Source organism: Osmerus mordax, chromosome 25 (genome assembly GCF_038355195.1).
Source record: "Osmerus mordax isolate fOsmMor3 chromosome 25, fOsmMor3.pri, whole genome shotgun sequence".
In the NCBI taxonomy this organism is placed as follows: Eukaryota; Metazoa; Chordata; class Actinopteri; order Osmeriformes; family Osmeridae; genus Osmerus; species Osmerus mordax.
In genome coordinates, this window is record NC_090074.1 from 3,904,649 (window position 1) to 3,927,437 (window position 22,789).

A 22,789-nucleotide genomic window follows, 5' to 3' on the forward strand; every position below is an offset into this window, starting at 1 on the left:
AGAGAGAGAAAGAAAGGGGTACAGAGAGAGAGAGAGAGAGAGAGAGAGAGAGAGAGAGAGAGAGAGAGAGAGAGAGAGAGAGAGAGAGGGAGAGAGAGAGAGATAGATAGAGAGAGAGAGAGAGGGAGACGGGGAGTGTGGGAGAAGGAGAGAGAGAAAGAAAGGGGTACACAGAGAGAGAGAGAGAGAGAGAGAGAGAGAGAGAGAGAGAGAGAGAGAGAGAGAGAGAGAGAGACGGGGAGTGTGGGAGAAGGAGAGAGAGAAAGAAAGGGGCACAGAGAGAGAGAGAGAGCGAGTGAGGGAGATAAAGACAAACCGTGAGAGGAAACAGCCTTGAATTGATGAGTGTGTGTGTCTGTGTGTGTGTGTGTGTTTGTGTGCAAACGGTGTGCAGACGTGGGTGGGTGGGTGTGTGTGTGTGTGTGTGTTTGTGTGCAAACGGTGTGCAGACGGTGGGTGGGTGGGTGTGTGTGTGTGTGGCCACGGGAAGGCGGGGCGCACTTATCATGGAAGGGCTCACAGGAAAGGGGCTCCCTCACACAAAACACCCAGAAAGACAGGAGAGAGCTGAGCCAAGCCTTGTGCCAAGAGACTCCTTGAGAACGGAGGTTTGGAGAGGATTCGGAGGAGAACTGTGGGTGATCAGACCCTGGCTACGGAGAGCGAGACTTCGCGGTTGCCCTGGCAACCCGGCCAGGTGGCTTTAATTAGAGGTCTGTATCATCTCCTTGTTCCCGCTCAGGATCGGAGTCAGTCTCATTCCCACACTGCCAATCTCAGGTTTCACCTAAAACGTGTGTAAAAAAAATAAAATTAAAAAAAAGGTTTGTCTCCTCTCGCTCTCTCTCCTCGGGCCCTCCACACCTCTTCTCCTTTTTCTTCTCCCTCTTTTTCCTTTTCCCTCCGCCCCCCGAAAACTTCGTGACATGGCGTGTCTGTGAGGTGTGGAGAGCGCTGATAGGTCTCCGGGTTCATCTGTTCCCACGGGACCCAATCAGCTGCAGGCCTGGGTTCTCTCGACAGCTGGGCCGGTTCTGATCCACCGCAGTTCAGCCTAGCCCTCTGTCTCTGTCTCAACATGGCTCGGGCCCAACATTCTCCAGAAACCCAAACACTACAACTACGCTACAGCCTCGAGCAGTTCCGAGTTCAACCCGGTTTGAATTCAGGCAGTTTGAAAAAGGGTTTCGTGTCAACGTAAATGGTGCATTTGTCATTTTGTGACTTGTTGTGAACTGATACAACTGGCTTGTTGGGGCAGCTTGTTGCATTTCTTTCACTAAAAATCTTTGTTCTCATTTTTTCTCTTTTCTTTTTAATTCTCACTCTCTTACCCCACTTTCATTCTCCCATTGTCCTCGATAGAAGCCGATATCCTCCCATTGCTGGAGTCAGACACAGCCAGGCTGTTTTAGTTTGTAGTCTTTATCACCCCAACGCGTTTCAACCAGAGCTTTCCACTTTGAATGAATACGATCTGATATGGAATGAGGTTTGGTTTTTCATGTCTCCAGGTCAAACACAAACAGACCACACCAGGGAATTATTAGCTCTAACGGAACCAGAGCTGGTGATTTCACACAGTCAAGGGAAGATTGCTTTCTCAGTGGGTCAAGGCCTTCTTATCTGACAGAGTGCATTGCGTTTATGTCAGGGCCCATTTCTGCCAAATGGGGCCCTGGTTTTGCTTGTGTTTTTAGTTGCGCCCCATTTTTTTTCAGAGTTGTCAACCTGAACTGATTAAGGATATGTCTTATCTGTGGCCAGCCAGCATAGAGAACCTCAGTGAAAACATAACTGTTGTTTATCACATCGGATTCTGAGGGTTTTTTGATTTTTTTTCGTTGTCCATGTTTAGAGTTTGTTTGCACGCATATCAAAGCAGCGTCGCGCTCACTTTCCATCCTGAGATCTTTCCGCAACTTGTAAAAATTGTTGTGAATGGAAATTTGCTGGTTGCTCGGTGACACATGTTCGCAGACGGTTTCGTGTTTACGTCAACCGTTGCAGGTTTACACAGGCCCCCTTTATTTCCCCACACAATATGTTTTAAAAATAATTGAACATTTGCGTGACACAATTCCAATTCTACCCAGGAGATGTTTGGAATAAAAGCTTGACCGAAAACAAACAGACAACAGCGATAACAGTTTTGCCAGCAGGATTAAAGTGTCACTCTGACCACCTCCAGCTGTGCCTTCCCCTCTATAGCATATCCTCTCCTCACTGACACCCAAACAGGACATCCTACACCAACAGGGACGACCAAAGAAACCCTTTGGTGTGTGTGCGTGTGTGTGTGCACGTGTGTGTGCATGTGTGTGTGCACGCCTGTGTGCACGGGTGTGTGCACGGGTGTGTGTGCGAGTGCGTGTGTACTTTTGCCATGGCCTTCTGCTTCGCATTACAATGCGTCAGAGAGAGTATCCGTATTTACCCCAGCTTGCATCGTAAGCTATAATTTACAGTGTTTGTGTGTGTGTGTGTGTGTGTGTGTGTGTGTGTGTTTGTGTGTGTGTGTGTGTGGCTAAACCTGGTGTGTGACAGGCTGGTTAGTGTCTTGGCCTGGTGTTACAGGCTTTAAATACACAGCCCAGTCACAGACCTCATCAAAGGCCGACACTCCCTGCTAAAACACTTCCAGCTAAACTTACTCCCTCGAGAGTATTTCAGGAGTCATCAACACAGGGCAAGCCCTCTATTCTCTCTCTCTCGCTCACACGCACGCACGCACACACACACACACACACACATGCCGTGCATTGATGGTTTTAGCATGCTGTCATTTTGGACGGGTTCAATTCGCGTCGCACGCTTTGTCACGTGAGAAATGCATTCCCCGTCCTAACTTATCACTTTGTTTCCATGTCGAAAAAGCAACTTGTTAATGCATTTACGCATGGCAGTGTGTTGCAGCACGCTGAACGATGATTGCTGGATGGCTGGTTCCATGAAAGCATTTCTGGACAGTCTGAGGTCCCACAAACACTCTCCCACGATGAGGCAAGGAGACATTTATAGCCGACAATCCTTTAGTTAGGTTTTGTTGAACCGGCAAGACCCCCAGACACAATCGTCGACTCACTTGTGAAGAAATATTTGGGCGGGGGGGTTAGGGATGAAATAGTGTTCACAGCTTTGGGAGAACAATGGGACCGTGGTCTCTGTTTGTTTCTGGCTGGGAGAGCGGAATGTTCGTCGCTCCAAAAAATGTGTAATGATATTTTAAAGATGGAGGACCGTGATTAGAAAACGACTGAAGCCATAACAGTAGAAAGAGAAAGGGGTGGAGCTTAAGAGCGTCTTTTCCCCTCCCCTCCACTGGCTAAACTGCCTTCTCTTTCTCTCTAAAATGGATTTTGGCCCAATAAAGAGATCCACTCGCTGATTAAAAGCACTGGTCTCGTGTATCCCGGAAATGTATGCTAAAAGTAGGCAGCAACCTATGTAAAGCCAGAAAAACACATATTCAAGTATGCGTGCGTGTGTATGTGTGTGTGGCATGGTAGGTTACAGTAAAGAAAATTGCTTTTATACCCTGCCAGCACTCTCATTAGATTTCCCGGTTCCTCCCTGTCTGTAGCCTGCCAGCTGGGCAGCTCAATGGATGTGAGCTTTGCATGCTGGGTAATAAAAACTCAAATCAAAAAAGGTCAAATCAAGGTGAACCTCCCTGTACTGCACAACTGCTGGCGCTCACTGTCAACATACAGGCATCAAACTGTCATACTACTGTGGAGCTAGCATTGGTCCAGGTCCAGTGTGTGTGTGTGTGTGTGTGTGTGTTTGTGTGTGTTGGACCTTGTGTGTCCCTCCAGGTGCAGAGAGGAGCTGACAAAGCCCTGGGCTGAGGAGAGGAGAGGAGAGGAGGAGAGTAGAGGAAAGGAGAGCAGGGAAAGATAGAGGAGAGGAGAGCAAGATAGAGGAGAGGAGAGGAGAGAAAGATAGAGGAGAGGAGAGGAGGAGAGTAGAGGAGAGGAGAACAGGGAAAGATAGAGGAGAAGAGAGGAGGAGAGTAGAGGAAAGGAGAGCAGGGAAAGATAGAGGAGAGGAGAGCAAGATAGAGGAGAGGAGAGGAGAGAAAGATAGAGGAGAGGAGAGGAGGAGAGTAGAGGAGAGGAGAACAGGGAAAGATAGAGGAGAAGAGAGGAGAGGAGAGCAAAATAGAGGAAAGGAGAGGAGAGAAAGATAGAGGAGAGGAGAAGAGTAGAGGCGAGGAGAGCAGGGAAAGATAGAGGAGAAGAGAGGAGAGAAATATAGAGGAGAGGAAGGAAAGATAGAGGAGAAAAAGGAACAGATCAGATAAGAGGTATAACGGAGCTATACCAGATAAGAGAAAAAGTATAACACTGTCTGACAGGAAACATGTGTGTGTGTAGGTGTAGCTATGTATGTATGTGTGTGCGTGTGTTGACGCGGGAACGTGTGAAGGTGGTTTCGAAGCAAACACGACGGCACATAGTTTGTGTGTATTCTCGGCTTCAGTCGGCCTCCGCTTGGCACTGGGGAGGCTGACTGAGATCGCTATCCGACCGGCGGTTTCCTCCGCTCGCCTCCCACAATGACAAACCATCTCGATCTGTTTCCCTTGGCATCGTCTGGGTAAACTGGACTCTATAAATATCAGAGGCGACTGCTAACAGCCTGACAGGAGTGGTTTTCAGGGAGAGATGTTAAGTGTAGGACATCACGTTCCGACGTACACCCTACATATCTGGGTGTTTTCGGCCGGGGTTCTAAGCTCAAAATAGAGACTCGTGCTGTATGACAGTGTGTGCTTTTTCTAAGAGCATGCATGAGTTTGCAGAAGTATCATCTGTTCGTTTATCAGACATTGCAGTTCGGGGGGTGTGGGGGGTGAGTTGAACTTGCGACCTCTTGATCTACAGCCAAATGCTCTACCATTAAGCTATACCCACACTCCAATCATGCTTGCACATTACACACACACACACACACACACACACACTCACTCACTCACAGGAGGATCTGCTCTGTGATCATCCTCTCGAGGTTGAAAATGAAGCAACTTTCTTTCTCTCTTCAAGGACGATAAATAATTCCCTCATATCCCTGTATCCTCTTTTCATAACTCATCTCCCCCATCCCATCATGAAATGTAGAAGACTCTTCCCCCCTCTCTGTTAAGTTTCATGGCAGTTGGCTGGGAGACAGAACAGAGCTCACGTAATCATCTTAATAAGCCGTGGCAGAGCCAAATAACTTGACTCATTTCTTCTGACATTTAGAGAATAGAGTCAACAAACTGGACCATAATATTGACACAGTCATTGACGACGAAGAGATGGCCCGAGATCGTTTGTTGTTGGTCGTGGCAACGACACATTGGGAACAACGAGGGAGAACATGTTTCTAGAAACTCAAATAAGCGGTCAAATAAACAGTCAGGAGAACCTCAGGACGACTTCATCTAGTCCTCTCAATCCCGAAGTTCAGTGTTTTAGGCTAAATGTGGGGCATCATGATCAAATTACAGGTTGGCCCTTGCTGTAACAAAATGCTTTCTCTGAGAAGTGTGGCAAAAACCAGACGGATAAAAACCTTTATTTCCCACCCTCGCCTTCCTGTAGACCCAGTAAACTTAGACAACTCTATTTTCAGTAAATCAGCTAAGCATGCTAGTGACATTAGCTAACACTGAAAGCCAACTCAAACTCTATCCCCTCAGTACAGGGCCTCTTTCCAAGGATGATTGGAGTTCACTGTGTGAGGTTCATTGGTAGATAATTGTGTTTGTTACTTGACGTCTGGGAGTAATGTGATACTGGGGGAAGATCAGTACGTTGGCTCAGAATAACAAACTCTCCACGGCATTCAATTCCTCCAACAAGTAAGATGATAGGCCAATTTCACATAGATTAAACCGTTGTATTTGTGTTTTTATACTGTTTTGTAGTGTAACTCCAATCGAAATGTACACAGCTTTACTTCTCAAACAGAAACATGACCGAAACCGTGTTTATTTTGAAAAACTGCACATTTCCACCACTGAGCACATCATCGTAAGCCCGAAGCTCGTGACGGCGCACATAGCAAGCTCATGTTAACACACAGCAAGCTCATGTTAACACATAGCAAACTCATGTTAACACATAGCAAACTCATGTTCCGCCAGCTCTCAGTGAACAGCTCTATATTTAGCGCAGCGAGAAGCAGACTGTGCCATCGGCGGGCAGTAAAAGTGGGCCTTTACAGGCGGAGCCGACGGAGGGCTCGGGCAGCGGGGAATCTGATAAACACACATCTGAACGGGCGCTCGCACGTCAGCCCACTCGGGGTCGGTTTTCTGTTGGCCCGCCGGCGTGCCAGAACGGTGGGTTAACAAGCGGAGTGGTCGCAGTCACGTTGGCACACGTGTGTTGGTGCTTGCGTGCGCGCGCGTGCGTATGAAGCAGACCTCTTAAAGAAATGCAATTAGTGGCAGACTCACTCAAGACCGGAGGGGCTGTTAACATCCACTGGAGAGCACTAAAAGAGGGATGGAGGGAGGCGAAGGAGATGTATGAAAAGAGAGAGAGAGGGGGGGGGAGGGTAGGAAGGAGAACAGGCTATTGATTGACACCCTGACCTTCCTTGAGTCCGTGTCCAGCGCTGGAGGAGGATGGGGACCGGCTGTTTATGCATTTCCAATGTGAGAGCAGCACCGACGGTTGTCCTGACAAAGTGGAAAAGAAGTAGGGGAACACACACACCACATACTCAGACACACACACACACACATTGGCCTTGGCATGGGGTGGTGATTGAAGGAGTAGGGTGACGGCAGAGGGGGTTAGGGGGCGTTTGATTCAACTGTGAAACCACAACTAAGGCATTTTGTGCGTGCGTGTTTGGGGAACGGGGGGACTGTGGAGGCAGCAACAGCAACCAGGAAAGAGGGGGTGGGGGTCTGTCTGTGGTTAAAGCTTTTGCCAATAACACCGACTCGCAGATCTATATTTGAAGCACATAATAAATAGCCTGTCAATTCCCCACAGGGATGCGGCGGGGAGGGATGGGAGGAGGATGGGGAGGAGGGGAGGAGGAGGAGGAGAGGAAAGGGGGATGGGATGGGATCACCATGAGATACAGAAAGAAAAGGAATGAAGCCAAGGAGAAGGAGAGAGAGTGGATTCAGATTTGACAGAAAGATAGATGGAAAGAAAGGATGAAAAGGACTGGGGGGGCCAACGGGAGACGAACTTTGACACCGAGGAAGAGAGAGAGCGAGAAGGGACGAAAAAAGTCAGAAAGCCAAAAGGAATGGGAGAGAATGAGAGAACGACAGAGACAGAAAGAGACAGAGAGAGAGGAAGAGAGAGACAGAGAGAGAGAGAGAGAGAGAGAGAGAGAGAGAGAGAGAGAGAGAGAGAGAGAGAGAGAGAGAGAGAGAGAGAGAGAGAGAGAGAGAGAGAGAGAGAGAGAGAGAGAGAGAGAGAGAGAGAGAGAGAGAGCGAGAGAGAGAGAGAGAGAGAGAGAGAGAGAAGAGAGAGGAAGGAGGGGAAAGTTGAGCGCTCCCGCAGGCCAGCCGAGGAGGAAGGAGATGTGGTCGTGTTCAGTAGCAGCTCCATGGGATGATTATGAGTCTTCATAAGGGAAGCACTCTGGAGAACGGCACTAATTACGGGTCAGGGAGAGAGCACTGGCCCTCTGTCAAACTGTCAACCAAACACACACATCTACAAATACTCGTACACGCACATACATGCTCACACATACATGCGAATACAAAAGACACACAGCTAGGCCTACATGCCGTAGCCTGTGCGCACCCCGCCCGTGAAACACACAGAGAGGGCGCTGGCTCTCTGTCACAGCGTCAGCTAAACGCACGTTGCGGATACGCGCCTGCCACACACACACACGCCAACCACAGCACATGGCAGAGCTGCCGGAGAGAGGGAAAAACAACACACACACACAGCGGTATGACCTTTGGAAGAGGAAAAAAGTGCGGAAGAGAAACAGAGAGCGAGAGAGACAGAGAGAGAGAGAGAGAGAGAGAGAGAGAGAGAGAGAGAGAGAGAGAGAGAGAAAGAGGATGAACGGCTTCCAGCTGATGCCATGGATGGAAACCGGGGAAACCGACGCCGTTTGTGTCTTTTGGATGCAACCCGACACGGTGGGAGAGACGCTGGCGTCCGACCGAGCGCGTCCTTCGATGGCGAGGGAAACATTTGCCGGCCGCACGACCGCGGTGGTCGGAACGGCGAAGCGGGGAAAACTAGTCGTTGAAAACATCCAGGTCTGCCCGCGAGGGTTTGTTTAATGGTGGTCTCTGAGTAACCAATAACGGGCCGGGGCGGGGCCTGAAAGGCCAAGGTTTACCCACTCCCTCCGCTGACCAAACCGCGTTGAATTTTAAGACCAGTGCGTGCACCTGTTTGGTCCGCTGGTTGTACGGGTCAAACTCAGTCTCATTAGAGCTGTTTATCAACACACAAAACCAAGGTTGGCATGTCAGCTCTATAAAAAGGCCTTCATCCAGCCGTGTCCCATCAAACGAGCCTCCCTGTTTGATGTGAAAAGAGGGAGGGAGGGGGCGATGAGAGAGAGAGAGAAAGAGGGATGAATGGAGGCCTGTGAGTCAGAGGGTGGGTGTGACAGCGAAGAGATTGGTGTCAGTGTGCGGTTTGTTGTGTTGTGGTGATCATGCTGACTAGGCTATTTGGAAACTCGACCCTCCCCTCTCCCGTCGCCAGAACCCCCTCCCTTCTCAATAACCTCCTCTCCTGCCTCCTAGCTCTAAAACGATAACCCTTCTCTATAAAGTTCCTTCCTATCGCCGATTGCTAAAACCCCATCCTTTCTCCGTCCCCTCTTCTGCATGATATATCAGCAACTATCCCGTCCCCGTTGCATTCTGCTCCCTGGGTTATTTATAGTATAGCTCGGATAAAGCCCTTTCACAGGTCTATTTTTACAGGGGAAGGCCAGAGAGGTTGTGAGATATCGGGGGACATAGTCATAAGACGAGGAGGGGCTCGGTGTGGGTGGTGGAGGGGGTGGAACCGAGGCCTTGGACAACAGTACAAAATCCTCCCTACCATTCTGTGAGTTATTGCCTTCATGTATCCCGAGAAGCCTGCGAATGAAGGACCACCCTAGAAACCAGTGTGAGTGAATCAGCCAGGGTCCAGAGAGACTGTGGCGGCACCCACCAAACAGTATGAACTCGTGACACAACTGTGTTTTTTGCTGCACTGCGCTATGTAACGGCACTATAAAACACTGATTCCGACAGGCCCCGCCGAATCTCGCGGCCTCTTTTCACAGTCCGCCGGCTGTGAAGACGCCGGCCAACGTGTGAGACTAAAGCGATTATAACTCCACATACTGTGTGCTCCCTCTCTCCCTCTGTCTCTCGCTTTCTCTCTCTCTCGCTCTCTGTCTCTCTCTCTCCCTCTCTCTCTCTCTCCCCCCCCCTTGTCTATTCCAAGCTCTGGGACTGCTCCCAGTGTTCTCCCAGCCTCTTAACCCTCGTGCTGCCTTCGGGTCACATGACCCAAAGGTTCATAACGAACCATTGTTGTGTTTACCCAATTTTACCCAATACAAAAACAAATAAAAATAATTTTCTTTTAACCATTCCAATGTGGGGGGTCTGAGACAGCCCGACAGTTAAAAGAAAATGCTTCACTTTGTTTTTGTATGAGGTAAATTTGTCGCAATACGACGGTGGGTCACAATGACTGATGGGTCAGAATGACCCGAAGAGAACACAAGGGTTAACATCCTCCTCCACGCCTGCAGAGATCTCAGGGTCCTCCAGCCCAGGAGCAGTGCAGTCTGAGAGGGGGCCCGCCCGCCCACCACCAGGATACCTGCTGGGACCAGTCGGAGGGGGCGGAGGGGGGAGCTATGGAAAGCGGAGGCCCAGGACAGGAGGTCAAATGCGGCCGTGGGTGTGACTCCGGATGAGGAACAGTGGATGAGGCACGCAGGATTAGGTACAGCGGTGACATTTGACTTGGGGTTCTCTCCGTGTAGACGGTCTGTGCTCTATAGATGGTCAACAGAAGCAAATCAACTCATGTGGTGCAGTAATTGCATGTTTTCTGGCGGACTCCACTTTCCCCAATAGTGAAGCTGTGATTATTTGTAGTTGCCTTATTGGCCACTGACAGGCCGTAAAAGGCATGGCTGTTGCTAACGACATAACCAAGCATGAAATTGTGTTTTTAGAGAGCGATCTTCACGCTTTCCCTAAATGACCTTTTCATGTACAGCAGGCCTCTGTCACAGCAGAGAAATGGTTAGCCACCGGCGCTAAGAGGAGAACGCAAACCTGTAGGCAGTGTGTCCAGAATGTTAACTTGGGAGTGTTAGTAGCGTTAGGGTCTGTGGTGGCGTTTTCATGTTCATTCATGTGAAGAATTAGCATGTCAATCCTTGGCCAACAGTGATCCCTGGTGGCCGCTATAGGAATAACATTCCGGTTCATTAAGCTGAAATCTCAGAATGTCTAATATATCCTTAAACAGGCTCTGCTGAAATGCTGTATTTAACACTTCAACACAAATGGCTGACATTTAAATGGTCAAATGTAGCAGCATTGTCCAATAATGTTCTTTAAGAACAAAAACTTTATTTTAATAAATCAACATAAACATATCTTAACTAGATTGACAATGCACCAAGCAATTTAGGTTGGGGAATGTTGACCTGAAAGTCACAACAACAAAAAAAACGGTAGAAAAATGTTGAGTATTCATTTTATGAATGGGACTTTCAATTTCATTGTTTCACCCGCATCATCAACAAATCACCAAATGTCAATTCTGGAGTCAGAGAATGTATTTGTAACATTGCTGCATGAGGTAAATGAAAATAATGTTTTTACTTTGAAAATACTTTGTTAGAAGTACATCACACTACAGTTTACACTATCATATCTCACTTCCTGAATTGACTGAACAGATATAGAACCAAGCCCAAAACTGGTTGCTATGACACCCACCTGGCTTGCCCAAGATAACCCACAACATCACAAGACCGCTGTCACAGCATAAAGTTTGAGATTATATAAATTTTAGTTTTGTGGTTACTACCCTTTAATCTACAAACACTTAAACATTCTGTAAATTGCCTGGTTGTTGCTAGTTGAACTGTGCAGTTGTGTCTTATGCTATATAAAGCATGTCAGGTGGGTTATTGTATATACTCCCATAAAAAGATGATCACAAAATTAGAGCCCTTGTTATGTGGGCTAGAATCAACCATACTACATTTTTCGAAACAGAAATGTTTAATTTCAGTTCCAATGTAGGTATATATTCTTTGGTTCCTTCACATAACAGTATAGACCCAAGTCCCGAGAAATTGAAAAATGTATAAATCAGTTAACAACCAGCTTGCAAGAAAGCTGAAAGTAACATTCTTAAAAATAATAAAATATACACTTCACAAAAAAACTCTATTTGCATATGTTAAAAAAAGAAATCACTGTATACAATTAACTTCTAAGCAATCCAAAAATGCATGTTCCTAATGTCAGTTTTGTAATTTCCTTTCTTTGGGAAACTATTATTATTGGGTGTGCTCAAGCCTTCGGCGAGAGCACAACCTTTGTTCTCTCACATATATATTATTATTTTTATTTCTTTTTGCCCCCCCTAAAACTCAGTCAATATTTGGCCTACATAGACAACGTAGGTGTCAAAAGTTTCGTCTTGGTAGCGATTGAGTTGCTTCTATTGGAAGTTTTTGGTGAAAAGTGAAGCTAACGGTGGCTAATTTGCTAGCCACAGTCACTGACGTTACTAACGTCACTAACGTCACGAAAACACGCGTGACTACCTTTGCCAGAACATTCGTTTAGCATCTGTTAACTTGGGGGATAGCTAGGCTAACTATAGCTTTACTGCAAGGCAGCTGCAGAAACGCCACAAGAAAAGAGGCCAGGGTGATAACTATTTACTCATTTTACTTTGTGATATGACACACAATTGTGATGTGTAATGTACAATATAAGCTGATATTATTAAGGAAGTACATCTACTTTCGGAAACAGTAGTCTACTATTTCACTGAAGTATTAGCATCATGACATTAGCCTGTGTTGCCCGGGCAACACATACTACAGTGGTCTATGATGTAGCGTTATCTGTTTTCAATCGTTAAAATAAACATTCCTCACATATACATTTTCGTTGTAGGATTTATTCTGACATTAGAAAACGATTTGTTGGTGAAATTACCATTACCTGTGGTTTCAAACCAGTGTAGCTCACTGCAACGCTGTAGCTTACGCGAGACACACTACTGTACAAAAACATCTACACTAAACAGCTGTTTAGGAAGTCAAACGGCAACAGAACATGTTCGGTACTCCCCTTACTTAAATCAAAAGTCTATCTAACTACTAACCTGAACTTCATTGCCACAGCCTAAACGTTGTCAATCTGTTCATGAAAATAATTAATTTCAGCTTAAACCGTACAACGGAACGTTAAATCCAATTCAACCAACGCAATCGCTACCAAGACGAACACAGCAGTAGTCTAGTACTGTACCGTAGTAGTACAATTTACCGGGGCAGCTTCTCCACACAGGGCTATATCGCATTTTGCGTTGTTACTGACAATGATCGCTACCACTGAGCTTTTTATGAATGAGCGATTTTCCACTAAATAAATGTCAATCTTATTTACGTTTTTGGGGGCATATTTTCTGTTATCAGATGGGACTGTCTGAATCGCGATTCCATCTTCTACTGCCGGGTAACGTCGTAGAATAATCTTCAAAGGGGGTTCTTTATTAATGAATGAATGCAATGAGTAGGCTAAATGCCTGAAAATATCATGAGAAGGGAAAAACTTAAAATGACGTTTAAGTCATAGAGATTAGGTCAATTTTTACACCGGTCTGCCCAATTTATTCGTTTTGTTTCAACGATGAGGCTGCCTCTTGCAGGGGAAATGAGAAGACATCTATTTCATTCTACACTTCACTCGTATTTTCAGTTGTAAATGAGCAGCAAAAAAAATAAATGCTTTTAAATCTATGTCATCTTTATAAATAATAAGTATGCATTTTTATATAAAATATACAGAAATATCAGTTGTAAAAATGTCATTCAAAAACGGACCCCTGTGCAACCGACGCAAGCAAGCACACCCTACAATTTCCCCAGAAATTGTACCCTCTCTAGTTATTATTACTATACATTATTACTTATTGGAAGAAATTATATCAAGAAACCCTTTGAAAAAGTATGCTCACGGATGTAATTTGCAGAGGTATTATGTTTGAAAGAAAATGGGTACCATTTTGTAAATAGCTTGAATTCTCATGTTATAATGCAAGGTATGTGTATTGCATCGAAGGACTTCATTTCATTTGGAGACTTCACCTTCACATAAACCCTGAATCTGTTCAAGTATTGCTGGTGCATTCCAGATTACTTTCCTTTGAATCCACGTAGCTTTTTTTCCCTTCCTTGTCTATATAACTACTGCAGCCTACATTTCCAGATAAAATTAACAAAGTGCTTTGACTGAATTGCAACAGTCAATGATAAGACACACACACACAAACAGTCAGATTATGACTGTTTGCCACAAGATAAGTACTGTGTGTACATGAGTGTTCCAGCAATAACATTCCCTGCAATTGATAGTCAGGCTGCTCAGAGGTTTATGAATCCCTGAACAGGAAGAACAACTGCCGACGTTCCCGTCTTTCCGTGGAGAGTCCAGTCCAGCTCAGCTCAGGCCAGGGCAGGGTTGTGGCTCTCATCCCCAGCCAGGCCCTCTTCCCCTGGGATGAGGGCCTCCGTCTCCTTGGCCTCCCCGGCCTCCTCCTCCGGCCCCAGCAGAGCCACTGCCCTGTGGGCGAGGACAGACAAGAGCACCCGGTCGATGAGAAAGCAAGAAAAAGAAATGAAAAAGAAAACGACCACCTGTAAAAGCTTTAGCATGTCTGCAGAAGTGTGCAGATGGGTGTTGGGTTCACACCTGTTTGAACATACAGTTCCGTAAATAAGGTGTGGGATGTGAACAAGGCAGACGGCCAACGCCGTTACTCCTCCGTGTGACTGCTGCCTCTCTCAGCAGCCGTCATGTGCTATCGGCTCCTTCACTTCCCTAGTGACTCAGCATATTCTGGGCACTCTCACTCAACATCGATATATGCTTATTCTGTGTCTCAGAATAAGCCTAGTCCTAAATCAACAAGTTTCTCCTATTCTACAAGTTTCCTCCAAGTAGCCTTCCTTTGTTAGCTTTGCTTGAGCTTTACCGACAGCTTCTGACAAATATTTTCAGGGGTTTTTAGATTGTATCCTGTATGTCTGGTTTAAAAGTTAAGATGAGAGAGAGAAAAAAAAGAGCTGTATAGCTAAACCTTTAAAAGGTTGTCGCCATCATTACTGGTTTCAATGTAGATTGAGAAAACGAGAGAAGGGAAGAAGGAGATTAGACTATTGAGATGTCATGGAGGCTAGAGGTGAGGAATGCAGACACGTCCCCTTTCCTGAGTCCTCAGACCACAGCTGGCATGACAAGGCATTTTCTTGTGTTGCTGGTTCACACCCCCCCCCCCCCCCCCATCTAAACAAACACGGACAATGACTCGTTGGCTTGGTTTGAAGCTGAAAATAGCCCTTAGTCTTCATTTACTATGGAGCCTAGCTCGTATCTATATAACTTCATCGACAAGTCAGAACTGGCCCTAGACCAGAACTCTTACTCTTGAAAACTCTTGTCAAATTTCTAAGCCATGTCGCTAAACATGTTCCCAGATTTGGGTCAGGGAGAATTCCCAATCACGAGACGTCAGGTGTGCAGTAGAACTATCTATCACTTAGGCTCATTGGTCACACGTCGCACAAGGCATTTTCATTGCAGCCACGGGATATCTTACAGTGTGGTATGAAGACACTGTGGTATGAAGACACTGTGGTATGAAGACACTGTGGTATGAAGACACTGCTAAACAAGGCAGTCAGGGTGCATTGATTTGACCCTACGGAACACACACACACCAAAGAAAACGAAACTAGTGCGAACGCAGCAACATAAAGTATTACAGATAACGTGGGAGTCAGGTGGTTGAGCGGTGAGGGAGCCGGGCTAGTAATCTGAAGGTTGCCAGTTCGATTCCCGGTCGTGCAAAATGACGTTGTGTCCTTGGGCAAGGCACTTCACCATACTTGCCTCGGGGGGAATGTCCCTGTACTTACTGTAAGTCGCTCTGGATAAGAGCGTCTGCTAAATGACTAAATGTAAATGTACTTACTGTAAGTCGCTCTGGATAAGAGCGTCTGCTAAATGACTGAATGTAAATGTAAACGTGTGTAGTATGTGATGGGGGTTATCAGGACTACAGAGTTGTTTTGGAGTCCAAAATAAATATCCTCTGGCCGGCGACTAGGTAAAACGGACCACGAGCAAGAGGAATGGCGAGGGCCAGGGTTAGACTCACCCCAGCAGCACCATGGGGATGAAGCACAGGCCAGACGCCAGCAGGAAGCTGAAACCGGGGTACCAGGCCACGGTGGCAGCGTAGAGGCTGCTGAACACGGCGAAGGCCACGTTCCCACTCAGGCTCTCCACAAAGGCCACGCATGCAAAGAGGGCCCCTGCACAGGGAGGCCAGGATGACACACACACACACACACAACATGTAAACACACACAGAACACACACAGACACAGACGGAGACAGAACATACACACAGGATAGAGGAAGAGAGGTTACTGTGAGTCAAAGGTCTATAATTGTGGTAGGCGTTATGTAAACACTGTTTACATATCACGGGAGGGCCGTTGACTCAGCAAAAAAAAATGTACGTTTTAGTGTTGGATAAAGAATTTCACATCTATTGAGCTCTTACCCAACAAAGAAACCATGTTCACTTGATATTCATGGTGAACAGACAAACATGTTGTGCAATGTGTAGATTTTGAACAAAGCACCACTTCAAGTTTAGGGAGGTGGAAGGAGAATGTGTGCTGAACTGAACAACAGGAAAACCCGTTCTCTCAACTGTCATTTGATATCCACTAATGCTTGTCCTTTCAACATGTCCTGAAGTGGTTCTTTTCGAGTGGAGAGGTTTGGAAGTGGAGCTCTTGGGACGTGCTGCACTGGCTGTGGATGAGCGAGTTGGAGACAAACAGACCCGCTCACCTTGCTCGGACTTTGACACGATCTTGGACATCATGGATCGCAGGACGGGGAAAGGCATGATGGCCAGGAGCATGGGAATCCTCACTGTGGAAAAGAAAACAAAATACTGACCCGGTTAAACCCCTCTATCGACCATTTCGCCTGGAGAGAACGTCATGGGCAATCGATATCTTAAAATGTACACAGTGAAGAACTGGCCAAAAAGTTATTAAACAAATGATGGTCGTTGTCTCCAATTTGTTAAAGCTAACAATAACAGGGTTCTGATACGAGCCTCAATTTAATCTGTTCTTATCTTATCACGTTACACAGTCAAGTAATCACATAATGCAATAACAACAAAAGCTCATAAACTTCACCAGTGTGTAAACATGGTGGCTGGCCAGGTAGATGCATTAGTCTGCTATGAAGCAAAATAGTGTTCATTTATTATAAACACTCGCAATATTAGATTATATTTTTTATCAACAATTGCTAGTTATTATCATATTACATCATATGTTTACATAATTCAGCACATCATGTGACACTATCAACATCATTCATCTAGTTGAATAAAGGTTGAATACAAAAATAATAGCTATTGAATGTAATCGTATAGCAACAATTTAGCATATCGTTTATGCAGCTTCTGTTCCTTACCCAGGAACATCATGAGGGTGGTTTTGGCGAAGGCGACCAGCGCCAGGCCGGTCATCACTGACAGTATCCCTATCAGGATGATGACCAGGCTGGGAATGCCGCAGCGTGAGAACACGGCCAAGCCCACGTAGCTGGTCAGGAACACCGTGGTGGACAGCGCCGAGCCGTAGCCAATCAGGATCTCGTTCCAGCAGAGCGGCTCGTTCAGCTCGTACAGCGTGATGCTGGAGAGCCCGCCCCCGTTGGCGAAGGAGAAGGTGGTGAAGACGAGGAGGAGGAGGACCAGGAGGATGTTCCGCCTCTCGCTCCCCGCCGCAAACATATGGAAGATGCCGGAAGCGAGCCTGCGGAACGCCGCGCAGCGAGGGGACCCGTCCTCGGCGGCGTCGGCGTTGGCGGGGGGGATCTTCACCGTCTCCTCCAAGACGAAGATGGCGTACAGCAGGTTGAAGCACAGGAAGACGGCGGACACGAAGAAGGGCCAGTTGAAGCCCGCCGCTCGCAGGAAGTAGCCGGTCGACAGGGACGCCACGCCCGACAGCAGGCCGATCACCATGTCGATGCCCGCCATGCGCAGGGTCTTCTGCTGACCGTCCTCGCACAGGTCGGCGATGTAGGAGAAGCAGCCGCCCAGGAAGGTTCCGGAACCCCCGAACAGGGCGCTGACCAGCGAGGAGGCGATGAGGAGGTAGAGGTTGAGCTCGAAGAACGACACGGCCAGGAAGGACAGCGTGTAGATCAGCGAGCCGATCAGGGGCATGACGATGGCGACCTTGCGTCCCCGACGGTCGCTGTAGGTCACCAGGATGAGCGTGACGGCGAGGGAGGGGATCATGGAGAAGAGCTCGGTGTACAGGGAGAAGAGAGAGGCGGCCTTCTGCACTTCCTAGGGACGAGCAACAACCACAACAAGCAGTGACACTTCTGTAGATAGAGTCTGTATCTAGGGGATCTGAACTTCTAGTTCATTATCTATTCACTCTTACCCTAACTAGTTGTTGGTCTGGCTCACGGTTAACGAAACCAGTTTGACCCAAAGCCAGTAAAAGCCCAAGCAATGGCCTGTGTAACACATCCCTCAACACAAAAACACACACTGTCTTTACTTAAACAGAATCTGATTTAGTTACACAAAAAGAGGAAGTATAACGGAAGAAAAATGGAAGGGTTGTGAAACGTTGATTTATGTTTAACAGCAAATGGAAGAAAATAATAGTTCTACAGAAAAGGGAAACTAGCCCTCATCTACACCACAACAGATGCTTGAGGTCCGTTTTCAAGTCTAAGCCACATTAGACAACAAAGTACACATGGTTTAATATATAAATCTATTTATACATGGTTTCATATATGTTGGAACATGTGATGTAGGATCATACTGGTTTCTGTGTATCTCTCTCTACAAATGTGACTTCATCCATGTGGTCAGAGCTAAACCAGAAGAAATATTAGCTTACAGTATCAACTCATAGCTTCATGCGTGTCAGACCTGCACATTGGACATCATATGCTTTCCATTTACTGCTAATAGAAATGTTTAGTTATAGTACTGCTGTGGCATCTTATCAATGCCTGTTTGTCCTCAGTAGGATCTAATAAGGCAGACTGAACGAAGCATAAAACCCTTTATAACTTATTTTTATAGTTTATGGTGTTGTGCTGGATAAGACCTGGATGTGGGATGTCCTCAGGGCTGATTTAGCAGACCAATGAATAAGCATGTTCATCCATATATGTGTCCTTTATGGCTGACCGTATGGGTGAGCAGAGATCATGCTGACAAGCACACGTTAATGTGTTCAGGAACTGCTGAATTAACTCCTTTTCCAATTCACGCACAAAACATCTGACAAGAACATGTACTTTTACTTATTTACGTGAATTTGCCCCCTTAATAACTGATCTACAGAGAGATACACGATCCACGGTTTATGGCAAACCTCATTGTGGCTTGAGTGGTTGCTGGCGTTTGCAGAACATCTGGAGGTGTCGTCCGAGACGGGGTAGGTGGTGTTAGTTAACTCTTGCCAGAGTCGCCTATACACGTACTGTTGCACCAGTGGATAGACCAAAAAACTTGCAAAGGCGTAGAAGGCAACAAGAGGCTCCACCAAAAATAGTCCCATCTTTTCGGGGGGTGTCAAATAATACAGTTCTGAAAAAGAATTACCGGTTGAAGAAAGGGGGTCAAGTATTTAATACCATTTTAACTTTAAAGGTTTAAAGATTTCTGGTTGTAGATAATCATGTGTGCATTCTCAGTCACACGTCACGACACTTCGACAATATTAAAGCTTTTCTCGTTAAAATATATATATTTTAAAACAAAGAAAACGTTGCCTTGTATAACCTGAGTAAGACTATGCGAATTCTTAAGAGAACATTAGAGAACTAAAAGTATGGACTTATTATCCTAAACGTGCATTAAACTCCGACGTCAACAGTTGACATGACAGCTAGTTAGTCTTTACTATGTTTATATTGGGTAACAAAACAGTAACCCTCTTTGATATCGCTGGCCCCTTTTTGTATTTTTCTTGCAAAATAGAGACAAAGGTGAAGATATGAATCATCTCACCTTTTACATCGACATATCTCAGATTGTGGTGATCCGTTCACACGAAACGTCTTTTTTATTATTCAATTGTATGCCATGGATACCTCTGTTTTCATAAAACTGTGTAGAGGTCCAATCCTCCACTTATGAAACGTTTATTTCCTGAGTCCCGCCCCAAAATGTACGTGATAGGATAAACTGCAAATTGGGCGTACCTCCATGTGGTCAAGCCCCTCCCATAAGTTGGAGTCAATGTCAATCACATTAATTGGTTGGAACATTTTGTTCGTTTTGTCTTTTATTATTTTCTACTGTCCATAACCTAATACTGAACAGGTTATCATGTTTAGTTATTATAAGCAATCAACATTTAACGGGAAGTTGAAATATTTTACCAAATAATTGCGTCATGGCGCTTTAGTTAGGCTAGTGTTCACTGATATTACGATACTTACGGTAGCGCAAAGAGGGTGCGTTCCTGCCACCGACATTGCGTCGGAATGTACCACTGCAGGTGGGAGGGGATTATTATTATCACTTGGGTCAAACTGAAAAACCCGGCGGGGTAGATACGGTAAGACGTCCAATGTCCTTTCTCAAGGATTTACGAAATAACAAACATTGGTTTGAATATTTCTATGATAACCAGTTCTCGTTGCAGTTTGGCCGTTTTAAGGCAAGTGTTCATCGACGACTCCAACTGTAAAAGCTCGCACTAACGTAGAGTGATGGAGACGAGGAAATGGCCAGCTAAGCCATCCAGCTAGTAATTTGCTTGAAGGATTGAGTACAGTAGCTCGACAGCTAGAGCTAGTAGTCTAAAGAGCTAGATAGCTTGCTAACATATTGGTTATCTGCTACGTCAGCCATTTATCATAGTATTTAGGAATGCTCCATAACTTGTCAGCAAACTAGCAAGACTAGCTAGCTATTTCAAACAACCTTTATTATTGAAATCTGCTAGATGATTACTGTGTGACTAGTATGTGTCACGTTAGCTAGCTAACGTGTTATGTTATGTTAGCTAGCAATCTAACGTTGGCAAGGCTCACAAGACCGAAGCATATAAAGATACACCTGATACAACATTCATACGGTGCTTGGACCATAGCTGGGTTACGGTTAGTTAGCTAGCTAATAAGATCACTGCGTTAATGTTGTCTGTCAGCAGTTGTCTGTATTGGACTTAGTTCTGACAGCTCTGTTTTTGCTGTCAGTGACGTTTGTGTCGTTCCTGAATTAAATGTGATGCGAATATTTATAACGTTATTGATATACAGTTTTCATTGGCTAGTACAGCGATTATGAGCAGGGTTGGGGACAGACTCGGCATAAGTCGTGACTATCGGGATGGGGGGTTTTGGCCTAGCTAAATGCAGACCCTAACCAAGCTAGAATTGGTGTGCGGAACTAACCCGATCGAGATCTCAGCTGGCTCTCACTGTTATGTGACACTAAATCAGACGTGTCAGCGCTGTTCGCATTATCGTTTGTCATCTTCCAATTGAACTGCCAGTGGATTTTTCTGTTGCTGTGTGTGTAACTAGCCCCATCTTTGAGCCTCTTCCTATGTACATCCACCTTGTGGGCTCGGTCTTTTTGAGCCGCTGAACATATAAGCATCATTGTGTTCAACACCGTATGCAGTTGAATAGAACAAGTACTGTAGCTGCCAGCGAATAATATATGCAACAAATTGATCGAAATCAATATTGTCACAACGCATTCACCGAAATGTCACACATCTCAGCATTGCACTCTTGTCCTGTTCCCCATGTCTCACGCAGGTGTAACATAGGTTATCTCTTCTCGGATCTACAATGGCCTTCAGCAAAGGATATCGCATTTACCACAAGCTGGACCCCCCTCCCTACAGCGTGATAGTGGAGAGCAGAAACAAGGAGGAATGCCTCATGTTCGAGTCTGGCGCCGTTGCCGTTCTGTGTAAGACACTCTTGGTATTCCTCTTACAGTATGCTGTATTCAGAGGTGTACTTGTTTCACAGGTGCCCCCCCCCCCCCCCCCCAACTCCCATCCCCAAATGCACTGACCCCTACAGTGTGTGTCTGCATCTACATGCGGATGGAGGGCTGTGCTCGTCATTCAATGCCACTGCTTCTGTGAACCCACAGCGGCTGCCGAGAAGGAGGCCATCAAAAGCACATACACCAAGATGGTGGACGCCTACGGGATCCTGGGAGTCCTGCGGCTGAATCTCGGTGAGTTATGGACGGGAGCTGGCCGGCTGTCAGAGGCGGTACAGCAGAGAACCACGGCTGTCGGCTCACAGGTCGGGTCCAGGCTGGATCCAGTCCTTTTGGCTGCTGAGTGGAGGAGGTCTGGTCCGGCCTGGCCCATTAAATGACCTTGACAAGTCTGTTATCACAACACAGTCAAAGCCCTCCAAACAGATTAGAGCTTAGAGTCTTCGAGATCACGGATATAACACTGCATTCTGTAAGGGAGGGAAAACCGTGTCTGTGTTGAATTAACCCTTTCCTGTCCAAGAATTCCATTCATAGGATGTATACTGATATTCTTTGTTCCCATATCTGTCCTTGCTCTCTATCTCTCATCTCTTATACTTTCTCCCTTTCTACTCAATCCACCTCTCTTTTTTCCCCTTCCCTCCATCCGTTCTTACCATCTGTCGCTCTCTTCCTGGTCAGGTGACTCCATGCTCCACAGTCTGGTGGTGGCCACAGGCTGCAGCTCGGTGGGGAAGGTCCAGGAGTCCGAGGTGTTCCGGGTCACCTCCACGGACTTCATTTCCCTGAAGAACGATCCGGGGGACGAGGATAGGATCGTGGACGTGAGGAAGATCTTGAACTCGGGCAACTTCTACTTTGCCTGGTCGCACACTGGAATCAGCATGGACCTGAGCCTGAACGCCCACCGCCGGATCAAAGAGGACACCACAGACAACCGCTTCTTCTGGTGGGTGACACGTCGGTTTGTGGCTCTGTTGGTGGGTCACAGCGTCGCTGGTCTGCAGTGTGACCGGTGTTTTGAAGCTAACGTATTCTATTGTTGTTTAGAATTCTCTCCCCAGCTTGGCTACATTGTCACACTCTTGCTTGTAAACAGCCCAGCAGGAAGTCCCTCACAATGACTTCCTGTCTGGACTTCCCCCCCCCAATCCGGCTCTTGAGGAAGTAATCGTCGTGTCTCCTAAACTGTTTTCACGAACCGTCCTCTCTGATTGGGTCGCGCAGGAACCAGTCGCTGCACCTGCACCTGAAACACTACGGGGTGAACTGCGACGACTGGCTCCTGCGCCTGATGTGCGGCGGCGTGGAGATCCGCACCATCTACGCGGGCCACAAGCAGGCCAAGGCCTGCGTCATCTCCCGCCTCAGCTCCGAGAGGGCGGGGACGCGCTTCAACGTCCGGGGAGCCAACGACGACGGGCAGGTGGCCAACTTCGTGGAGACGGAGCAGGTGGGTGGGGGCTTTG

The 22,789-nt window shown here is 46.6% G+C and overlaps 2 protein-coding genes across 2 annotated transcripts in view; one reads left to right on the forward strand and one right to left on the reverse strand.

Annotated features, from left to right (window-relative positions):
* Positions 1-12,957: 12,957 nt before the first annotated feature.
* si:dkey-5g14.1 (lysosomal proton-coupled steroid conjugate and bile acid symporter SLC46A3) lies at positions 12,958-19,433 on the reverse strand. The gene is made up of 6 exons (XM_067228917.1): positions 19,353-19,433; positions 18,715-18,929; positions 16,775-17,660; positions 16,133-16,216; positions 15,426-15,582; positions 12,958-13,828 (listed from the first exon to the last, which is right to left on the reverse strand). The coding sequence occupies exons 2-6, from the start codon at positions 18,898-18,900 to the stop codon at positions 13,711-13,713; spliced, it is 1,431 nt and encodes a 476-aa protein (XP_067085018.1). The 5' UTR covers positions 18,901-18,929; positions 19,353-19,433; the 3' UTR covers positions 12,958-13,710.
* Positions 19,434-19,880: 447 nt separating this feature from the next.
* synj1 (synaptojanin 1) overlaps positions 19,881-22,789 on the forward strand; it is a 25,553-nt gene continuing 22,644 nt past the window's right edge. The window contains 5 exon segments of the mRNA XM_067228613.1: positions 19,881-19,905; positions 21,119-21,275; positions 21,465-21,551; positions 22,002-22,269; positions 22,548-22,773. Coding sequence (XP_067084714.1) covers positions 21,152-21,275; positions 21,465-21,551; positions 22,002-22,269; positions 22,548-22,773 — 705 coding nt within the window. The 5' untranslated portion in view covers positions 19,881-19,905; positions 21,119-21,151.

Coding starts and splice junctions, on each gene's coding strand:
- si:dkey-5g14.1 (XM_067228917.1), bottom strand. CDS start 18,900: ATGGGACTATTTTTGGTGGAGCCTCTTGTTGCCTTCTACGCCTTTGCA. Junction 15,583..16,132: donor CGTGTCAAAGTCCGAGCAAG/GTGAGCGGGTCT, acceptor CTCCCTGTGCAG/GGGCCCTCTTTGCATGCGTG. Junction 13,829..15,425: donor ATCCCCATGGTGCTGCTGGG/GTGAGTCTAACC, acceptor CCTCGCCCACAG/GGCAGTGGCTCTGCTGGGGC.